The following is a 22,733-nucleotide window of genomic DNA, read 5'->3' on the forward strand; positions in this document are numbered from 1 at the left end:
AATGAGAGTATAAGACATTTCCACATTATATTTAAGATGGTGAAAGGGGCCAAGATGACATTAGCTGTCAGACAACTTTAAAGAGTCTAAATCTAGTGTTTTGAATAAATGAGCACAGGAAGCAGTGAAGGATTAGATGAATTACTAAAAACTTAGTCACTAATTGCTCATTTACCTAGTAAAATGGATGTTCCAGCCATTTCTAGACCGGTTCCTCTGAATCTAATAGAGCTGTACCATGGCACATTGTTTCCTACTTGAATACATGGCCCCTGTTCTATCCTTTCTCTTAGAACACACATGGTTCTAAACTAAATGAATGGGACTAATTTGAGAATCTCTAGAACCTTCAGTGCTGAACATGGGTTAGCCTTAGTAGCGTAACCAGTGAAGCAGGAGGGGTCGTCCACAGCTGCTGCTGTTCGTGTGTATCAGGGCAACCGAGAAAAGCCGGACAGAAGGGGATAGCTAAGGAAGAAAGATCGGGTGGGGTAGGGGGGTTGGGGAGGGTGGCTGTGTGGGTGGTGGTGGTGGCAGTAAGGTTTACGGGTGAATGATTTGGTAAGAAAGTCTTTCTTACTTCTTCCCGCTAATTGGCTGTATGTGGTGACCGTTAGAGATGCCACAGGCAAATGCCCCTCTTAACCCCTTCAAGGGGTTGTTTCATTTTGCTTTATTCTGTTTTACTCTTGACACGAGCTTTTGTTTCTTAAATATATACCATGCCAGTTTGGTGACTGAAATGGAAGATAAAGCTGTTTTACTCTTGTGACCATCATCCTGTTTGAAGACTGGACAGATTTACTTTGACTCTGGAGAAGGTGGGTGGACAAACTTGTGTGTATGTGTTTGTGATGTGTGTGTTTCTTTGAGAAATAAAGGGTCTAGACTAATTTCACAAGGGAAGACACAAAAAGAAGTGGGTATTTAATACAGCTATCTAATTAAGAGCTGGTGTTATGACTCTGGTCGTAGATGACCTGGACTACAAGGCCTTGTCTCAGGATGTGGGCTGGGACATTTCTCCCTACCCCAGCTCCCTTGACCAGCAACCTGCCTGCAGGCCACATGTCTTGGGAAAGAGAAGACACTCAAATGTTTGAACAATCTGTGTTGACCTCTGGATGTATAAGAAGGGCCCAAGCATATTCCTGTCATCTTTCTTTATCAAGTAGTTCTTCTCTTTAAGTGGCTACTAAAAATACATGATTCAATACAGATGCAATACTCATGACATCCTCAAAAATAAAATTAAATTAATAAAACAAAATTAATAAGACAAAAGTTGTGATTTTTGAGGGGTCTCATGGAGATAGATGCAAAGTCCTGCTAACAAGATTATTCATGGTTGCATATTAAAAAGAGAAATATTAAAGATTTATCTTAGGGCTTATATTTGTGCCCATGTTTCTGTGTATGTAGATGTGCATGCAGGTACCCATGGAGACTAGAAAAAGTTGTTAGATCTCTTAGAGATGGAGCCACCCAATATGGGTGCTGAGAACCAAACTCGGGGTCTCAGAAAGAGCAACAAGCACTTTTAACTGCTGAGAAATCTTTTCAGCCTACAAGTATAGCTTTTAAAAATGAAGCACAGCTTCATTGAAAAGCTAAACTTTTCAATATATTTCAATATATTGTCTTTATTCTCTATGTGATCAAAACTGTGGTCATGCTGGATGGTTACGTCATAATCTTTGGCCATGTGGACTCTCAAATGGCCGAGTAAGACTTTACTATACTAGATGTACTATCGCTTGTTTAGTGAATCATTCAGTGTGAAACATTTACATAGTCTCTAATTATTCAAGACTGAGAAACATTACAATGAAGTGATGAGATGATTTTAGCCATCGAACTCCTATGGTTGAAAATAATTCACACAGTAAGGCCAATAGGATTTGAAAAAGCCTCTTTAATCAGAGGAAGAAATGAGATTGAATGTTACCTTGTTCATATCTTCTATTTCCTCTCTGATCCCAATGAGAGTAAACCTTTTGATGTGGGAAGCAGAGGTAAAATTATGAACTTTAGTCTGCAGAGTCTAGATTAAATCATTTATAGAGATGGATATTCAGTTCTCATACAGGAATCTCCCATAAATGGAGCTTCCATTCCATGATAATTATACCCCATGATAATATTCTATTATATGCCAGCACTAAGGCAAACCTTTAACAAATGATTGGAGGAAGAAAGGAAGAAAGGGGGAAGTACAAAAGGAAGGGGCTGGCCATAACAAAGCAGAGGGGACCTGCAACAGCATCCCTGCTATTCAAGGTCCCAGAGCAAAGCTGTAGGTTTTCCTTCATTTTCTATAATTCATTGAAGGCAGGGATGGAGGGGGCAACTGTGGCAAGCCAGGATCCTCTGAGAAATTTGTATACTAATTAGTAGACCTGGCTGTTAATCATACTCTAAACAAAAAGCCAGGTGTTTGTCTTAGAGTCAAGCAGGGGTCAAGGGTGAATGGCCCCAGCATTAAGGAGGGGGTTTACATACAAGGTTTGTGAGGTGGTCAGGCTTGAGAGCTGTTAAACTACACAGAGCTCAAACTCCAGGAGCGCCTTCATCCGAATACTGAAGCTTGCTCCCATCTATCCACCCACAGTGTACCCTGCCTGCTAGTCAGGTTCCCAGAAAAGCTCCTGCTGGAGATTCAGGCTCCTCACCCCGTCCCCTTTATTTTTGTTGTTCACAGAGATGAAATCAGGAACTGTACTGAATGAAAATGTGTGGTAGTATGGGCCTCTTTTGTATGTCTTTGTTTTTGTTAAGACTACTAGGTTCCTGTTGTCAAATAACCCTAGCAAGTTTTTATTTCTCAGCCATGATCTACCCTCTCATCAAGTCCCTGTACAGGAGAAAGATACAGAGAAGGAAGAGGAGGAGGTGGAGGAGGACACGAAGGAGGAGGGGAGAAGGTGGAGGAGGAGGAGGAGGGAGCAAAGAGAAAGAACAGAGGAGAGGCAGAGATCAGAGAGAAGACAGCTACAGACAGCTGTTAAAAGTTCAAGCATGTACAGGCTTGTGCATTAATTCACAAATCTGAAATCCAATATGCTCAGAAGATGCCAAATCTCCCATGCTAACAGATTTTGGTATCAGGTATGTTGAACAGAATTTCAGAAGGTGATGGAAACAGCTGTACTACTGAGACACAAGTTTCTTTCTTAACATTCCTCATTTGAAATTATGGCTAATAAAATCTATAAGATTACCATGAACATTATACAAGGTGATGTATTTGGCAAGTAGCAGGTATTTAATTTAACAACACAAGAAAGAGCCCAATACACATGTATAATGTTTGTAATTACAAAGAGCCAGACGGTAGATGAGGGGAATCACTTATACAACCTCAGGCTTACTTATTATTGTTAATTATTATTATCAACATCTAATGGGGGAGAGAAAAATGAAACAAAACAGAAGGGACATTCTTAGAGCACCAAGTCTGTTTAAATTATTTCATAAAGAATGGAACTTAGGGCTGGGGACATAAGAGACCTGCACAAACTCAAACTCATGTGGCTTTTTAAAGAGACTATCTGGAACTGAGTCCCAATCTTTTAATTCCACTGGCAGAAGGCAGGAGATGCAGCTAGGTAGTGCCCCTAGATGCTAGGGTACACACTGGGGATTGGTACTGCCATAGAAAGTGGCAGTAGACAGCCTGCAAACAGGCCACAACCCTACACTAGAGGAGTGTCAGTCCTGTTCATTCATACTCCATTGCTTTACCCGCAGGCCCTTAATGACAAGGGAGTCCACATGCCTTTGATTTCTGAGATTGTCATTGAGAGTCAAGTGAGCCCCAAGCAAGCTGACAGCCAGGTGGGGAGCCCCGGATTAGAGTTAATCCCTTTGCTGTACAGACACTCAGACACTCATCTGAGGGCCCAGGAGCTGAAGCAGAGCCACCTGCAGTGAGCTCACCAGGCCTTCATCTGCCCAGGGGATCTAAGTTTAGAAAATAATGTCTTTGCACATTTTTCTCTGATAGACACTGCACCGATACACAGTGGTTCTGACAAGCTGTCAGAAAAGCCTGTGGATTTGTGTCAGCCAAGCTTCTTAACACACTCCCCAAACCAAAAATCAACTTAATTAAGTAGGGTTACATTTTTTTCTGAGCAGCAATCAAACCTTAATTAATATCCTATTAAAATGAATTCCTAGGGGAACATAAACATGCACACACCAAGTGAGTTCCTCTGCCAAGAATGTTACCACACAAGAGGTTAAGTGGACCGCCTTCCAGTCCACTTACTCAATTGCAGATTGCCCCTTGTTAATCAGAGATGGAAAGCAATCACAGGTCTGCCATCACCTCTTCCTAGGGAACCTCTGTCCTGCCAAGCACTTTGCACGACCCCCGCCCCCTTCTCCAAGTGGTGAAGGATTCTGTCTTGGATTTATCCAGATGATGTGAAGGGCAGCTCAGCCCCACTACACTTACTGCCCATCATCTCTCTTCCAGAGAAAGTAAACATCAATTTTAATACCCACCTTCCTGGCCCTGAGCCACAGACCCTATGGAGAAGACTCGATGTGTTAAACAATCAGTAAAACAGAGCTAGTGAGATGGCTCAGTGTGTGGGAGTGCTTCCTTTCTAGCCTTGGTGACCTGAGTTCAAGCCCCCGGACCCACGTGCTGGAAAGAGAGCCCCAATGAGGACAGATTGCCCTCTGACCTCCACACTTATGCAATGGCACATATAGTATTCCACCCCGCCCCAAAAAATGTAGTAACATTTTTATTTGAAAACAAAATCTGTAATGTCAGAACTGAATACACTTGCAAAGTCTAAATGCTCCTTGCTAGCAGCAAAGACACCTGATCAAAGTCTGGTGAGTGATTACTGTCTAGAAGAAGCAACCAAGAGAAATGGGCTACGTGGTAGGGCATTCTTGTTCTTATAGTCCCTAGTTCACCTACTATTTCTATACCAGAGATTTTGAAATTCTTTGAGCAGCAGGGAGAATTTTCTAGTTTAAGTCCCTAAAACCACCTGCCTCCATCACTCTTCCTTCTCTAGAGAGGATGGGAGGGAATTTGCTGCATTTGGTAGTGGCCTCAATGCAGGTTGTCAGACCCAAAGTGCTTGGAGGCTACTATTCTGTGGTCTCTGAGGACGCTGTGTAACCTCAGCCCACTTTCACCTCAGCCCACTTTCCCCGGAAGCCCAACTAACCGTCCCGGGCAGCACAGCCTCTCACCCCTTACCTCTTTGGTGTGTGTGTGGAAGGAGACTGACATGTCCAGGAGAAGCTTCCGCTGCTCCACCCTGCGAACAAAGTCTTGGATGCGCACCTCCAGGTGTCGGGCTGCCTTGTAGATCTCCTCCGGATCACATTCCCCAGTCTGAGCCAGCTGCTCTGCTGCTTCTAGGAGCTTGTCTGCATTGGTGTATGTATTCTGCCAGCAACAACAGTGAGGGAAAGTCAACCTGCAGCCAGGGAACAAGCTTCACGCCTTCTCACAGCCCACCCTGGGACTCCCAGAAGAGTGGGCACAGAGGGCGGAGGCGCTGAGCCGACAGCTCCCTGATCTGGCACCACTCAGAGTGCGCAGAGCTGGCACCTCGCCTCCTAGCAGGCAAGCAGTGGGCTGCTATGCACAGCAGGCACTGGTTAGAAGCCTAGCCTGCTTCTGGGATGTCTCAGAGGTGTAGCGTCCCTAGAGACAAGGGAGGTCTGTGAGAATCTCCATAGCCCTTCTGCTTCCAATTCCCCACCTGCACAGAGCCCCTTCCTTGTCCTCCCTCACATCTCAGTCTGCACCCGCCAGAGTCGGAAGCAGCTCATCCACAAGGATGCTCTGTGCTTCTCTATGTGAGAACCATGAGAACACCAACTAGGAGGCTTGCTTTGCCCCCGCCCGCAGCTCCCCATCACTCTGGTGTTTATCTTTTGGAAAAGAACTAGCTCATTGGAGGGAAGGGAAGAAGGCCACAAGCAGTGGGAGGAGATAGAGATTAGTTCCTGTGCCCCAGTGAAGGCTGGATGCTTGCTGTTCCTTTAGCAAAGGAAACTGGTGGATATGTTTACCATGAGCTACTGTGTCCCATGTGTCCCATGCTCATGCCTCCGACCCTGTCTGTACACAGGGTAGTATTCTCATGAGCATTTCAAAAGCCTTACAATTATTGCTCATCATGATGGCAGCCAGCACTTTTAAAATAGTTATTACATGATGTGTCACGAATGCAATTTTTCCACATCAGGCAACTTATAATCCAACACATTCTGACATCCAACCTGTGACTCTAATACACATGTATTTACCTATGTCCCTCAGGTCAGCACACTGCCCTCTGGCCAGGAACTGGTGCTGGCTGCTGGCTATGTGGATCTAGAAGCAGAAGCCATCAGCAAACACAAGGCGAGTAGGGATCCGAAAGAGGCTACAGCAATAACTGTATGGAACTGATTTTGACTTCCTCGAGGATTTGAGTGTTACAGGATGAATTATGGTCCAGAAACTAACACCAAGGATGTACCCCAGAAGGTGACTGACACAGTTTCTTGGTTACTGAGAGCATCAAGCTGATGATTAGGAATTCCCAGAAGGTCCCAAGGGATTCCAAAGAAATGCTGCTTGACAAGCAATTGCCCAAGGCAAATGTTGTCCTAAGGTTAACCAGATAGGGTTCAAAAGAAAAATCATTTGTACCAACCAGGCAGCTTATGGGGAAAAAAATCAACAACAAACAGACTAGCCCAGTGTATAGAAAGGGGCTTTTCCCCCTCACAAACTTAAAGAACATTAATTCTAGAAAGCAAATGAAAGAAGCCATTCAGAGTTATTGGAGAAATGCAGAGGTGAGGAGGAGAGGTAAGGGAGGCCAAGGTTTAAAAGAAAAAGTTTCTTATGGGGTTGGATACAGTGTTCAGTCAATAGAACTATATTTCTTGAGGAAGATTGTTTTTTCTTCAAGGATTCTTCAAATTCCTGCCTTGAACCCTAGAGAATCTCAGAAGCACAAAGAAACTCAAGGTTAGAGCTCTACATTTTATACAATAAATAATACCTTGTCGAAATGTTCACAAATTAAATGTGTGGTTTATTTTTTCTTTTTCTGAGACAGGGTTTCTCTGTGTGGCTCTGGTTATCCAGGAACTCACTTTGTAGACCAGGCTGGCCTTGAATTCAGAGATCTGCCTGACTCTGCCTCATGAGGGGTGGGATTAGGGGTGTGTGTCACCACTGCCTACCCAAAATAAATTTGACTTAAAACCAATAATAGGGGAAAAGCAAAGTGGAAGAGTTTGCTTCATGAAGGATGACCAGCACACCCTGATTCGCTAAGCACAGACAGGGGTCACCCTCATACTAGTATACTAGTAGCATCATAAGCATCCTGGGAGGACAGAAGCATGTGGCATCTACTTTGTCTCAGTGGAGAGCAAAATCATCATTGAGAGAAATAGCACATAAATGAGGCAAGAAGCATAACAGATAATTAGGGGCTGGCTGAAGTTTCTTGACAAGATACAGGTGCTAAGAAGAAATGAATAACAAGTAAGGGTAGCAATAACTATAATGAGCAAGCACTTTCACCTTGCCAAGAACTATCCCAAAAGCTTATGCACAGTTCTCCTTATTAATTCCCACAATAATCTATGAATTGATCCATTTTTTTCATGTGAAAAAAAAAAACACATGAAATTGCTGCTTAAGGGCATCCAGCTTCAAAATAGTAGAAATAGCATTACCCTGCACTGCCTTCCCCACAGCAGTGGCAGACCTCTTGGATAGATATGATTTGTCAAAAGAGTAGGAGGGTCCGAAAGCAAGACACTTTCTTTGTGCCTAGAGCACTGTGTGTATATTCTGTACCACAGCTGTTATCACGCATCAAAGGGACCATGTGTGTCCATGCCACCTTCTAATGTCATATGAACCCTGTAAAGGACAGTTCTATATCTTACTCATCTTTGGTAGTCCTAGGCCAGGCACTGTGTCTGGTATACAATGAATATATCGAGCTACTGTTCATGGAGTGGACAGGAATAGAGGTGTGTGATTGTAGTAAAGTTGCAGAGAGGCAGAAAGTCAGGTTGAGCAAAGCAGAGAAGAGCTGGGTGGTGGGTTTTACAGAGAAGGAATGATTTAGAAAGGTAGAAAGGCAATGATGCATGTACTAAAAGCTGGGCTCCCTGCTTGGCCTGTGCCCAACCTTCTCTTCAGTTATTACCTGAAAAGGCTCCTCAAGCCCAGATCCAGCAGATCTGTCTGTTTTAAAGTGATTGGTGGTTTCCCACACCTTTGGGATAGACGCTTTAGCATGATATGGGCCCTCTTCATCTGGCTCCTTCTGTATTAATGCACATTGCTCTCTTATAAACCATCTTTAAATAAAAGATGCTTGTGCACTGTGACATCTATTTCTCCTGTTTGGTCTGCACTTCCTTTAGTTTTCTACATGACCAACTCTCACTCCCCTCTTAATACCCTGCCTCAGCATCACTTCCTCTGGGAAGTCTTCCCTTATACTTACAGTTTTTCTGAAGGCAGATTTAGGACCCCCTTTCTGGGTTCCTGACAGTGTTTTACATCGTCCCTCTCTCCCATGGTCTTTCACCTTTGTTTCCTTAGTACCCATCACCAAGAAACTGTTCCACAAATATTAGTGACTAAATTAATAAATTAATAACCCATCAATCCCCACTAATCCTAATACTCAACTCTGATCCCCATAAACTGATACAAGACTTTACATGCTAAGGCACATGTTTAGTTGTTCATTCCCACTTAGCTGATTCTACCACGTGGTTCATTCTTGAAATAAGAATCTGTTTAGAGGATGTAAATTAAAATACTACTAAAGACATACACTGTCCGAAATTGGGACAAGTATTGACAAGAGACTTGAGCTCACCTTCTTCCCAAGTCCACAATGGGTACTGCCCCGGGCCAGACTTGACCTCACTGTGACATAACCCTTGGCATGTATTAGTCTCCCAGTCTTCTAAGCATGCCTTGGCCTTGAGCCCTTGCCTATGTTTCCCACCTGATGTGCCAAAAATGCATTCAGAGCTGGGAGTTTGATCTCTCAGCCACTGGGCCTTTCTCTTTCATAGAGGGCTTGCGTAGCCAGAGCATCTGAGTCATAGATTTGGGTCATACAGATGGTTACAGGCTCTTTTGTTGCTCACACTCCTCTCTGCATCAACCAGGTAAAATACTCCCAATAATTTAGTTCTTAACCTAGGTTCAGCTCGGTACTGCAGTCTTGCCTCATTACTTTTTTGTTTGCTCCCTAGGGATGCAATGAAACATTCTAGGGTAATGTATTTAAAACTACAGGAATTCCAGCAACACAGGCACAGACATCGTTTCAGATTTCTTGGGCTAGAACAGAAGGGAGGGATATGTCTTTTTAAAAGCAAGGGGTGGAAGGGGCAGTAAATGGAAACCTGTCTGTAATTAAGAATCAGTTTCCTTGGTAATATGGAATTAGTCCTTTGGCTTTATATCCTGAGAGGAGAAGGGATGTGGCCTAGAAGGAGCTTTTTTTTTCTTTTTTAATTCAAAAGTGCTAGTGCATCCTAGCAAGCAGTCCAGATGGAGGACCAGTAAGGGAACCTCCCCTGCCACCTAATGCTTATTTTCAAAGCTCCATGGTTGGATGGCTGGCACCAACATAAGTTGAAGGAAAAGAAGCAAAGGAGTACATGCATTGTGGTGAAGGAAGCCATGGAAACATGGGCACTGGGAGAGCAGAGTTGTCGATAAACTCGATTATGAACCACAGCAGTCAACGTCATGTTCCAGACCTTACACTGGGATAGCACTTGATAGCTGACAATAAAATTTTTGTTCCCCTTTCTGGGACAGAATTGCATGTGAAGACCTGAGTGAGGCTGGAAAAGAGGCCACCAGCAGGGACTAGATAATGGTTCCAGGATTGGCACGGGGCTAGCCAGTACCTGCTCCCACCACTCAGCCCCAAACAGCAAAGAGTCTGTCTCACACAGGTAGAAGGGTAAGGATCAACATCGGGAATGTCTTCGGACCTCCACATGCATACATGTATTTGTGTCCATGTATGAATGTGCATGTGCCCCCCCCACAATACACACATGTCATGCATATACACAATAAGTACGTAAAATAGAGGAAATACTTTGGAAGAAGATGGTGTTATATGGAAAACTGGGTTTATACACAAAAATGAAGAGCACTGGTAATGCTAACGACACTGGTAAATATGTCTCTTTCCTAACACTTAAATCTCTTTAGCTTATAATTGACTATTTAAGCAAAAACAATTAACAATCCAGTGTGGGATTTATAGCATAAGGATATGCAAAATATATGACAATAACAGCACAAAGTTTTAGGAGGTAAAATGGAAGCATGCTATGTAAAAATGGTATCACCTACTAATAACTGTGATAAGTGAAAATACTATCTATCCTAAACCAACTATTCAAAAACTTAGTAAGCTAACAGAGGAGATAGAATCCATCATCAAAAATACTCAATTCACTGGGCTTTGGTGGCACATGCCTTTAATCCCAGCACTTGGAAGGCAGAGGCAGGCAGATCTCTGTGAGTTTGAGACAAGCCTGGTCTACAAGAGCTAGTTCCAGGATAGCCTCCAAAGCCACAGAGAAACCCTGTCTCGAAAACTAAACAACAACAACAAGAAGAAAAATATTCAATTCACCCAAGAAAAAGGTAAAAGAGAGGAGAAAGAGGCAACCTTATCACCAATAAAAGGCATAGAAAAATGGAGGAAAAAGCAAGAGATTTATGCCCATTCAGTACCAATTGTCACAACACCATAGCCCAAAACAGAACTGTCATGTTGGATAAAACAATCAAGTCCAAACTGTATACCAAGCACAGTGTTCTTTAAACATATAAGTAGGTTAAAGTAAAAATGGATTTAAAAATAGGATGATAACCATAGTCAACAGAAAGGTGTGTTGTTATATAACACCAGATCCAGTAGGCTGGCAGGAAGTGATTTCCCCATGAAAAAAGAAGGTCATTTCATAATGATCAAAGGACCAGTTTATCAAGTGCACCAAATAATGCTAAGCACTTATATGAATAAACATAAAGGTTCAAAGAACATGAAACAAACACTAATAATTATGCAGAGGGAGAGAGAAAGAGAGAGAGAGAGAGAGAGAGAGAGAGAGAGAGAGAGAGAGAGAAATCCACAATGATAGCCAGAGATTTCAATTCCCTATCTTAGTAAGAACCAGGGAAGCACATTTGAATACCTTCAGTCAACTTGACCTACTTGATTTCTATGGAAAATCTGTTCAACTACAGCAGAACACACATTCTTTCTGAGGGCTCAGAGCATTTACCAAGACAACGTTTATTTTGTGTCATAATTGCAAGTTCAAAGTATGCAAATCACCCTTTTTTCTGACTATAATATAATTAAATTAGAAATTGAGGATAAAAGTATCTGTGGAAAATCTCCTCACTACCAGAAACTAAAGAGTATGTACTGAACAACCAGTATTGGTTAACCCAGGTACCCACACTAAGCTGGCCTTGTGTTAGGGCCTTTATCTACAAAATCTCCAAGCATGGGGATCAAGCATAGATGGGTACTATTAATTTCGTCTTTAAAATGAGAAATGTGAGGTGCAGAGTGTTGAGAGTCTCTTATTTCTAAAATGACAAGCCAAGTGTCTAACCTGTAAACCTCCATGTACTTTTCGTGAACTACATCCTCCAAACTGCAATATAAATTTTTTCATTCCTTGTCTCCCTCATTACTTTGCCTTACACTCACTCTGTTGACCTAATCTTCTAGTGGTGACACGAGAGCCATTCACTGGCAGCTGCCTTTGTTGGTGTGGCTCTGAAACACATCTCTAGCACATGCACACTGTTATCCAGAAGGAAGCTCATTCTTCCTACAGGAAGGACTCCTATTTCAGGGCCCATCAGGGCACCTACTGGGCCTGATGCTCTCCTTTCAAACGGAAAACTCCGCTGTGTAGCAGTAAGACTCTGAAATGGATGTTCCCCTTCTCTGCAGGCTGTTCCCATCTCTAGAATGAATAGTTGGAGAAGAGTTCTTTGTAAGCGATATGTCCCAGCTCCATTTAACACTAGAGATATGTCTTCCCTGTAAATGGGAGTTAGGTTACTTGGATAAATTTGAAACAATTCACTTGAGCATTAGTATGTCGGAAACATAATACCGATGCAGCACACCCTCCACAATCTATGAGGGCAAGAGAGGAAAATGTTTCTCAGTGTCTAATGTGAAGCACCAGGCGGTCTCCATCTAACGCATGTGGAAGTTACAGGGATGGACAGCGACAATGGCAACAAGCGGTAGGAAAGAGGAGGAAGCCATTTCTGAGTACCACCAATGTACTCACCAACCACACTGCATTTGCTGGAAGAATATCTTCCTACATGATCTGAAGAATGGGGCAAGCAAACAATAGCTACCTCCATGAAGGCAACTTCTACATCCAAATAAGGCGTGTCTAATGAGGAGCCTTAGCCAGATGCTCCATAAGTTGGACACTGTCCATACAAATCTTCAGTTATAATTGGGATTGATACCAAAAATAACTATAGTAGATGCCAACACTTCCCAACACACATAGTTTGGGCAATGTGATCATCTCTGGGAACCTAAACACCAACTTTATCACTTTTACATATGTAATCATCACCCTGTCCGTTCCCATACATATCTCGACTTGCTAGAGAGTGTTTTCTTCTTCATATCTAAAACGCTTCAGCACCTTTTCTACGAACAGTTTATTTTTAAAACTTTGAATTTCTTCAGGTTTTATTTTCCCAAAATAAGACTCTCTAAGTCTGTTTTTGCTGCTAAACATAATGCCTGATTAGTTTTAATGAACAGAAATTCACTGGTTTACAGCCCTGAGTTTCACTGTGTCACTTGAAGGCAGAAGGTAAAAGAGCCAACAGTGGACCAAATTCGTTCTTTCATAAAGACAAAAATCACACCTAGGGCGATGGAGCCCTGAGACTGAGTCGCCTCTTAAATATCCCATATCTTAATGTTGTCACAATAAAAATTAAATTTCAACATGAATTTTGAAAGAGACAAACATTCAAACAATAGCAGAAACTTTGCATGTTTAATAATGAACCTAGGGGCCAGTGAGATGGCTCAGCAAGTAAAGGCACTTGCTGCCAAGCTTTCAGACCCAAGTTTGATTCCTGGAACCCACATGATGGAAGGAAAGAACTGACTCCACAAATTGTCCTCTGATCTGCACACACGTGCCATGGTGTGTGTGTGTGTGTGTGTGTGTGTGTGTGTGTGTGTGTGTGTGTGAACCATTAATGTAAAAACATGAATGAAACTTGGCCTAGAAATTCTAAGAAAGAACAGCAGTAGTTCTCTGCTAGGGTAACCCCTCTTGCCGTGATTTGTTTTTCCTTTCTAATCATCAGTTGTCCTCTTCACTTAGGCACTGATCGTCAAAGGCACTTCCGTGCTAGAGCTGAATGGCTAGGCACTCTCAATAGTAATAAGAAAAAGGAATGATGAGCATTAAGTATTGGCAAGTTATCCATTAGTACAGTAACAACAATGAAACTGCACTTTCAACCAAAGGGCACGGTCAATCCCAGAGGCTGTTTCCATGCGCCACAAAGTACCAGTGCACAGGCATAACCAGATTCACCCTGTAAGTAAAGTCCGGCTAAGATGCTGGAAAATATGGCAGCTGTCATGGGACTGAGACATAATAAAGGCTTTCCCACATCCCTACCACGCTTCTCCTTCAAGAGAAAGAGAGGAGCAATGGAGCCAGACACAGAGCTGGAAGATGGAAGACAAGACTGGGAGAGTCTGGGCTGGTATAGACAACAGAAAACAAGAGATTTAACACAGACTAAGGAGGGACTGGGAGCCAAAAGTTGGCCCAGAGCTGCTGCATGGGACAAACCAAAGGGGACACTAGGGCTCCAAATGCGGGAGTATGCCATGACATAAAGACACAAGGCTCTGAAGGTCTCTTCCCACTGAGCCGGCTCTCCGTGTGGCCAGCTGGTCTTTATACTGCTGCCAAGAAGAAGCTCACCATTCTGCAAATGGATGGCACAGCCTCTGCTTCTCTGACCACATGCCCTGACACACACCTTGACTTAACTCAAATCCGTGACTGGGAACACGTGGCCTCTTCATGAGACTGCGAACAAAAATACTGTAAGGGTGAAGACGACAGGTTTAAAAACCCAGATGCAGGCACACAGCAGGCCAGTGGTCCTGGTGCTGTAGAAGTTCATTCGCCCATGGAGTTCTTGAAGGCAGAGGAAGAAGCAAGCAGGTGGTATGGCAGCAGCCGCATGGCTCAGAATGAGGCCACCTGCTGCAGGGTTTGGCAATCAGAAAGATAAGGGGGTAGGGTGCACCCAAAGCAATGTTCTCTCTAGAAAGAAGGGACTTCCAAGTGTTGCTGTTTTTCCTGTTTTCTACATTCTAACTTTGGCTGTCTGTGGGAGGCAGTGGGTGCGACAGGGAGAAGGCAGGGCTTGGGAGAGACAAAATAGCTTGAAAGTATTGCTGAAAACTTTGGGGCTTGTCCAGTTCTTTTTCTCTTCCACCCCACCTCTAAAGAGACAGAGGACAAGGTTGTGCCTGGACCAAGGGACAGTAGGGTCAGATGACAAATGACACAAGCAAAGGCTGTCCCTAACCCAAAGCTGGTGTAGTGTTCCAAACCTTTCCCTTTGTCTGAGTCCCAGCATCCCTGTAGGCGAGGGTGGTCACATCTTAGAGGCCGACAGTGACCTACAACCTTCAAGATAAAATTAATGCCCCCTTACTGCCAGCATTCCCGAACACCCTCCACCTTTCAGGACTCTGCACCCACCCTCCCCTTCCCACCAGTCAGTCTATTCACGCTGCTCTGGCCTTAGACCACATGGCTTTTAAATAACAAATCTGCAGGCATCAGTCGGCAGTGTGGGTGTGGTTCAAGGTCAAGGTGCCAGCAGATTTGGTGTCTGGTAAGGGCTTGGTTCTGGGCTCATATAAGGTAACTTGCCACTATGTCCTGGTATGGGGGTAAAGGCCTTTGGGGGCAATAATGCCATTCATGGGACTTGATTACCCCTCAAAGACCCCACTTCTAACACCATCATTTTTGGGATTAGATGGGAATTTGGAGGCAATACCACCACTCAGGTTATATATTACCTCCCTCCTGTCTTAGCTAACCTTCCTAGGATGACGCACAGATGATAAGGACAACTTTCAATAGCACCCTGACTCATGTTTTTGGTTGTTCTTCTCTTCTTGGTAGGGCTCCTCCAGGTTGAGTTCTGTCCTCCTCACAAAAAAGATAGGTTGAAGCTCTCTTAGTACCTGACAATGTAACCTTATTAGAAATAATGCTACAGATATAGCCAGTTAAGATTATACTGAATAATAATAAAATAGCCCATAATACAGTATGACTGCTTTCAAATAAAAAGATATCATGGAAAAACAGATAACTCCCAATGTGTCATGAAGGCCAAGACTAGAGTGAGTAGTTACAAGCCAAGGAACACTAACACTAAATTTAACTTTAAGAAGCTGGGGGACAGCTTGGAACATATTCTCCTAAACAGTCCTCAAGAAGAACTCAACCCAGTAGGTTGCTGAACTTGGATTTTTAGTCTCCAAAAAACATGAGGAAATGTGTTTGCTGTTTTTATTCCTTCCAGACTGTGTCATGTTGCTAAGGTAGCCCGGGTAAGCAAATATTTCACACCCATCCTGCATGTATCAGGACAGTCGGCGGCATCCTATCCCACCTGAAATGGTGCCCTTAGCAGTTCTTTCTCGGACACAACCACCAAATATATCTCCAGAAGCAGACAAATGTCTCAGAGTGAGAAGGGGGGCAAAGCGGCCTTCCAGTTGAAAACTACAAAATGGTAGCAGAAGTCACACGAAGAGAACCATCCAATTCTCAGTGCTTCTTTGCTACTCTTCCGGATGACTAGGGCTGTAGGAGACCACCTGATCCTGTGGTTCTCATGGGTATGGATGAGAGAGTAGTTAAGGGCTGGTAGTGGGTAGGGAAAGGAACCTCGGAGCCTGGTTCAGAGGTACTTAAGTCAAGATGGGTAGATTCCAGTCATTTATCCATGTTAAGACCAGCCAGTTTTAAGGTAGAACTCAAAGCCTGGGCTAGAATCTAAGGGTGACCTGGCACAGGGGCATGCATCTGCAATCCCACTGCTGAGAGACTAAGGCAGTGGATCATGAATTTGATGCCAGCCTGGGCTATGCAATATAATTTTCTTCAAAATAAAATCATGGTTATCAGTTTGGGATTAGCTTATAAGTATTATACATGGTGGGTTATGCTCTTTATAACAGAGGAGAAAACTCCAGGGAAGAAAAAGAACCTGAGGGAGTTCTCATAGTGGCAAATGGTAGATGTTGACTGGGAGATCACTGTTGGCTCCAAGCAAAGCATTCTTGGTATTCTGCTGGGTACAGTTTGTTGGTCAGGATTAACAGTGGTCATGTCTGAGTACTATTAGCAATGACTTTTCTAGCATTTCTTTGTTTTTCAATTATTATATAATAAACAGGCATTGTTTTATTATTATAAAAAATCACTTATGACATAAATTTATATGCAGGGTATTCCCTAGCAATTACCGATTTAAAAAATAAACAGATTGTATTTACATGATTACTTGGGAAAGGTGAGATGAAGGACTGGGAGAAGAATCACATATCATTGCAACATGCTACAACAAAAACGGATTTCTTAAAATTAAGAAAATGCAAAATCAGTTTCAAAAACTAAAGGCAAGGGTTCAATATATTTATCAATCAAAAGATGACAATTTGAGTGTGCTTAGAAATGCAAATAAAAGGGGGAGCTCATGACAGCTAGGAAAGCAACATTGGACTGAACCAGGTCCCCTGAACATGGGTGTCAGTTAGGAGGACTGGACAGCCTATGGGGCCTCTGGTAGTGGATCAGTATTTATCCCTAGTGTACGAATAGACTATGGGAGCCCATTCCACATAGAGGGATACTCTCTCAGACACACCGGGGAGGGCCTAAGCCCTGTGGTGGGCTTTGATGATCCTCCCTGAGGAACAGAAAGGGGGTGGGATGGGACAAGCCAGTGGGGGGCCTGAGAGGATGGGAAGGAGAGGGAACTGGGATTGATTTGATATGTAAAATAAGATTGTTTCTAATAAAAAAGGAAACACAAAATAAAAAGGATGAAAAATAAATAAATAAAATGTTCCTGGACTACAAAAATCAAACAAACAAAAAACCCAACAACAACAACAACAACAAAACCTTGTTTCAGTTCCAATCAGACATTTCCCCTTTCCCAGTTTGAATCTGATGACAGGTTAGAAGAAGTTTAGAAGAAGCATGGTTTGGGTATGATATATACATGCAAATGGAGGTTAGATTAAAAGCAATCAATCACCTATGAAACCTCAGAAGTTATTCTCGTTGGAAGAATGCCAGCAGCATATATTCATGACCCCAGCAAATCAGTGAGAGATTTGTCAAATGAGAACAGTGAGGCAGGTTCCTGGCCGGGGGGCTCTAAGCTTTGGTTGATGGCTTCCTCATCACTGTCAGACATCTGTCAAAGCCTTATCACAGAGCTGACAGCCTCATGAATGACAAGCATGATGCCCGTCTGCTTCCAGGGATGAAACTGGCAAGCTCCGTGGACTGAAATGCTTTAATCTCTGTAAATAAAAACTAGCAAAATGAAGGTGGAGTGACGCACACATGAACCAGCTGATGGTGATGAGAGCTGGGAGAATAAGCCCTGCTTCTTTAGTTCTGCTGTTGCAATTGGCTTTAGACTCAGATTTAGAAAATACTCTCATTGAGTGTGCTGTTAAAAAACAAATCATCATTGCCAGGCTGGGCATTGGTGGTATACTCCTTTAGTCCCAATACTCAGGAGGCAGAGGTGGGCAAATTTCTGTGAGTTCAAGGCTAGCCTGATCTAAAAAGACACAGAGAAATCCTGTCTCTAAAAAACAAAAAACAAAAAAACAAAACAATCATCACTGCCATGGGCTGGTGGATCAGCTCAGCCGGCAACATACCAAGTCTGATGCTCTGAGTTTGATCCCTGGGACCCACATGATGGAAGGAGGGAACTCATTCCTGCAAGTTGTCATATGACCTCTATATGTATGCACAAGTATGTGCAAGGGCAGACATGCTCATACAGAAATGCATTAAATAAATAGAATGTTATATTTATGGAAAACATCATTACCTGAGAGAAACATGGTTATGGGACAGGGAGATGCACTACAGCCTCCAAGCAGTGACATATAGTGTTGCAGGGACTGGATTCATGCTCAGGTCCCCTTGAATACAGACCAGCCTGAGAACTACAGTGCTGAGTTGGATGGAACCCTCAGTGAAGGTGATAGAAAAACAACCTTAGTCTCCACACTGGGCCTTGGCAGGATCTCTACTCATCACTGAAAATAGTGGGCCCTAGGGCATCAAGAAGAGAGATGTGTATGCAATACCCTGTATATAAGGCATAGAAAGAATAGACTGCACTTCAGAACTGTATTATTTACCACCAATAAACTTGAAAGTAGAATTTCAGGAGGAGATCCTTAGGGTGAAATTCTAGTCCTCTATAAAATTAGATTATGTAGAGTGGTTCACTCTCCAGGGACATGAAAGGAATGAGGTGTGATTCTAAGTACAAATTGGTAATCTAATACAGGGGGCATGCTAGGTAAAGGAGCTTCCAGGACAAGATGGGGAAGCTTGAGAAGTTTTCAGCAGGAAATGTGCTTTTGATCCAACCTTGAAACCTAAAACGTGAGGCCAAAAGCTGTAGTTTTCCAAGCAAAAGACAGGCCCAACAGTCAGGGGACACCGGGAACCTCAGGGAAAGGTTAGGAAGTGGCAGTGAGGGCTTCTCCACCTATCCAGGCTACTGAGGGAACACTGGCTGCAGAGCCCTCCTTGCTGACCTTAGACAAGTATGGTATGGGAGTCAGTAAGGTCAGGGCAAATGATCACTGTGTGGAAGGCTAAGGGCAAGGTGGGGAATGGGGCAGGGTGTGAGGAAGACAGAGAAAGGAGACCTACTGTCCCCAGTACAAAGCACAACACTGTTTCCATTTGTAACTGCTTTGCCCCCAAAGTCTCACTGACCCAACTCACATAAACATGAGAACAAAGAAGATCCTTGCTCAACACATCATTAGCTTTAGCTTTAGAATGTGGAAGGAATTCCAGCTAATCCAGTGAGCAAGCCTGGGAACCTGGCCCTCAATCAGTGAAGCAGCCCAGGGCGTCAAGAGTTCAGTGAGACCAAGAGACACATTCCCTTCCTTGGGAAACTCCCAAGTGTGTTGCAGTATCATCAATCTCCTCTGTATCTTTTCTTTGTCTTTTTTGAGTATGTTCCAGACATGATCTCATCAGTCCCCATATCTCCTAAATAACAATGATAACAATTTACACTTGTTCTGTGCTCTAAGTATACTAAAGTGCTACTAAGTATATTATTTTACTTAATGGCCACTTGGAATAAGATGGAAGATACATTATTCCCACTTTGTAGACACAGAAGCTGAGGCTCTGCAAGGCTATCTTACTGGCAGGGTAGCTCTGAGATTCCTACCCACATGTCCCAACCCCTATATCCATCCTATTGAAGCTGATTCCCCATATAGGGAAGAAAGCAGGAAGAACCTGTAATCTGCATTCTGTAGATGGGAAGACTGTGGTGCTAACTGTTCAAATGGCTTTCATAGAAGAGACAGACAGAACGAAGGAAAAGGAAGACCTAGGAAACTGTCCTGTGTTCAAGTCACCTGGCATCACACATCTGGTGTCATAGTCTAAAGCCATGGTAAAATATAATTTTTAAAATAAACCCCTAACTTTGACTCTTTCTAACCTTATAAACTTGCAGAACTTTCATTGGAGAGATAGCTACAACAGGTGGACCAGATTCAAGGTATGATGGACAGTTTGGATTGAAGAGCACCTCTCTGATTAGAAGGTAAACTTCTGGGATCTTATGCAAGGATGTTTCCAGAAAGTATTAACTATAATACCTAAGTGGGCATTATCCTGGGCAGAGAAGTCTCTCTCTCTCTCTCTCTCTCTCTCTCTCTCTCTCTCTCTCTCTCTCTCTCTCTCTCTCTCTGCTTCTTGGCTAGCCATCTTTGCCCCGCATCCCATGATGCTCTGTTCACAATATAGAAACAGCAGAGCTCTGAAACTAACTTTTTCTGTCAGGTGCTTTCTAACAGCAACAGAAAGTCTGACCAATACAAAGTCTAAATCTGAATAACCCTTTCTTCTTTAGCTATTACTTTTCAAGCAAACGAGAATGACCCAAACACATAATTTTAGGCAGAGTTCAAGCCTGGAGAAGAGAAATGAAAATGGAACAAGCCCATCACATGGGTTCGGAGTTCTCTTTTTAGACTTTCTCACTGCCTCCTCCCTGGGTGATATTTTCAAATTCTAGGCATGTGATGGACTAAAGTCCACCAGAGCTATTTCAGTCTGAATTTGGCATTGTTGAGTCTAAGATATATTGTTCAAAATAGACCACAACGTGAAACACCATGGAGTTATGTAATTAGAGCTGAGGTTACCCAAATGTTGTGCTGTTGGCTCCTAGACTATGGAAGGACAGCTGTCTATCAATCACTACATAAACCCCACAGGCAACATGTTTGCCTAGCTTTTGCTTTGTGTATGCCAGGGAGAACACAGGCACGGATGCTGATGAGGCTAGGATGCCTCCCAGATACCCGCAAGAGGCTATAAAAACTCAGATCCCTTTATCGAAACCTGGCATCCAGGTGGAAGAGCTCAAATTTGTTTCTGTCAGAACTCAGCAGTGAGTTTTCCCCTGTTGAACATTATTCCAAGCAAATGGTTCATGAAAATGCCTCCAGTTGCTCTCTGGCAGAGAAAGAAGGCACAGATCTGCCTGGTGGGTTGTTCTGGTTGGTGATGCAGCTTGGGTTTTGCATAGCACTGCCAGGAGCCCCTTCATGTAGGGTCTTTGGGCTGCTTCTTGATACTCATTGCTTGCACCAGGATCCCCATTCACCCCCAAGTTCTCAAATACCCTTTCCATTTTAGGCCAGACAACCCAGAAATACTCCTGTTGCTGTGAGTGTCACACCAAGGAGGGATTTGCCTCGTGGGGGAGTCTCAGGGTTGAGGAGGACACTGTCCACCTGAATAAAACCATATTTCAGATAGAAGAGGCATGAAGGTAAGGGAGGGAGGGAGGAGGCAGAAAGAAAGCAATGGAGAGAAGGAGGGAGAGGAGGAGGAAGACAGTGACAATGACTAGGAGGGAGAAAAGGACTACAGACCTCATTGCTCACAAGCTTCCCATCTCTGCTGCGAGTAGAACTACTCTCTACTCCAGCCAGGTTTACAGTCTTCAGAGACCTCTAATGTGTACATCTGCAGGGTGGGACAGGGAAGGGTTTGGAGGAAATTGCCATTCTCTGATGCTTTCTCTTGAGAAAGGATTTGTTGTTTGTGTTTGCTTGTTTTGAGATAGGTCTCATGAAGTTCAGGCTGGTCTCAAACTTAATATACAGCAGAGAATGGCCTTGAGCTCTTGATCTTCCTGCCTCCATCCCCCCCACCCCCAAGTACTGAGATCACAGGTATGTATGACCATGTCTGGCTTGGGGGAAGATTCTCCATGATTGGCTCAAAACAGGCCCTCTGTTTCCAATGCTTATTGTGCTTCTGTTCATATCCTTATAATTTTAACTGCCTATAATAGCCTACTAAGATACTAGAAGCTGGAATATAATAAAAACTCTTTATATTAAAGACTGTCAACAATGAAAAACATAGCATGTAGTCATTATCATGGCTATCTCATTAGAAAAGCTAGCCAGGAAGTATACCCCTAACACAAATTGAGAAATATCTGAGAATAAACACCTAGTATTAGCAACTGTGAGACAGTCAGACAACTAGGTGGGCGGACTGTTTTTGTTCCTTTTTGCTTGTATGAATTTTCTATATTGAAAACATCTAGCTTCATAATTAAAAATAAGAGATAAATAAAAATAACATAGAAACATCCTTTAGAAAAACAACCAAAAGAAGGGTTGAGTCAGCCTAACTCCTTTGGTTTCTCCAAATGGATGTGTGCTGGAAGCGTGGGTTCTAAGACACCCTGCTGGGCTCAGATCCTGCTTCCTTCACTAAGCCTAACTCCTAAGCTGAGAAAATGAGGAAAGTATTAACACTAACTCTGTAAGAGTTGTTTCAAGGATCAGAAAAAAATTTCCTCATAAAAGTGTGCTTCAATAATTGGCAGTTCCTACTTAGTCTTGCATGCTTGCCATCACAGAGCAGGTTCGACATCTCTAAAGTCTGGATAATTGCTTTGCCATGGGGTTGGTGTATATTTGCCCATGTGTAGTTTCCTCTTAGCCTCTGATTTTATTACAATGGAGGCACTGAGGGAATCCACAGAACCATGAGGACATGCTTTGAAAATCTCTATCCACTAAAAGAAAAACAAAATTAAAAAAAAATCTACTACACTGGAGAATCTAAAAGAAATGAGTCAATTCCTAGATACATATGACCTACCAAAATTAATTGAGATGAAGTAAATAATTTAAATAGATCCATAACAACCATGAGATAAAATCAGTAATCAAAAAAATCTCTTAACTAAATAAAGTCTAGGTCCGTATGGATGAAGCACAGAATTCTTCTGG

At 43.0% G+C, this 22,733-nt stretch overlaps 1 protein-coding gene across 7 annotated transcripts in view; it reads right to left on the reverse strand.

Annotated features, from left to right (window-relative positions):
* The window catches only part of Kalrn (kalirin RhoGEF kinase), a 503,507-nt gene that overhangs the window by 261,658 nt on the left and 219,116 nt on the right, over window positions 1-22,733 (reverse strand). For all 7 annotated transcript variants that reach the window (XM_051191394.1, XM_051191388.1, XM_051191393.1 and 4 more), the window contains exon 11: window positions 5,231-5,422. In XM_051191394.1, coding sequence (XP_051047351.1) covers window positions 5,231-5,422 — 192 coding nt within the window. The remainder of the gene's footprint in view (window positions 1-5,230; window positions 5,423-22,733) is intronic.

Source organism: Phodopus roborovskii, unplaced genomic scaffold (genome assembly GCF_943737965.1).
Source record: "Phodopus roborovskii unplaced genomic scaffold, PHOROB, whole genome shotgun sequence".
Taxonomy (NCBI): domain Eukaryota; kingdom Metazoa; phylum Chordata; class Mammalia; order Rodentia; family Cricetidae; genus Phodopus; species Phodopus roborovskii.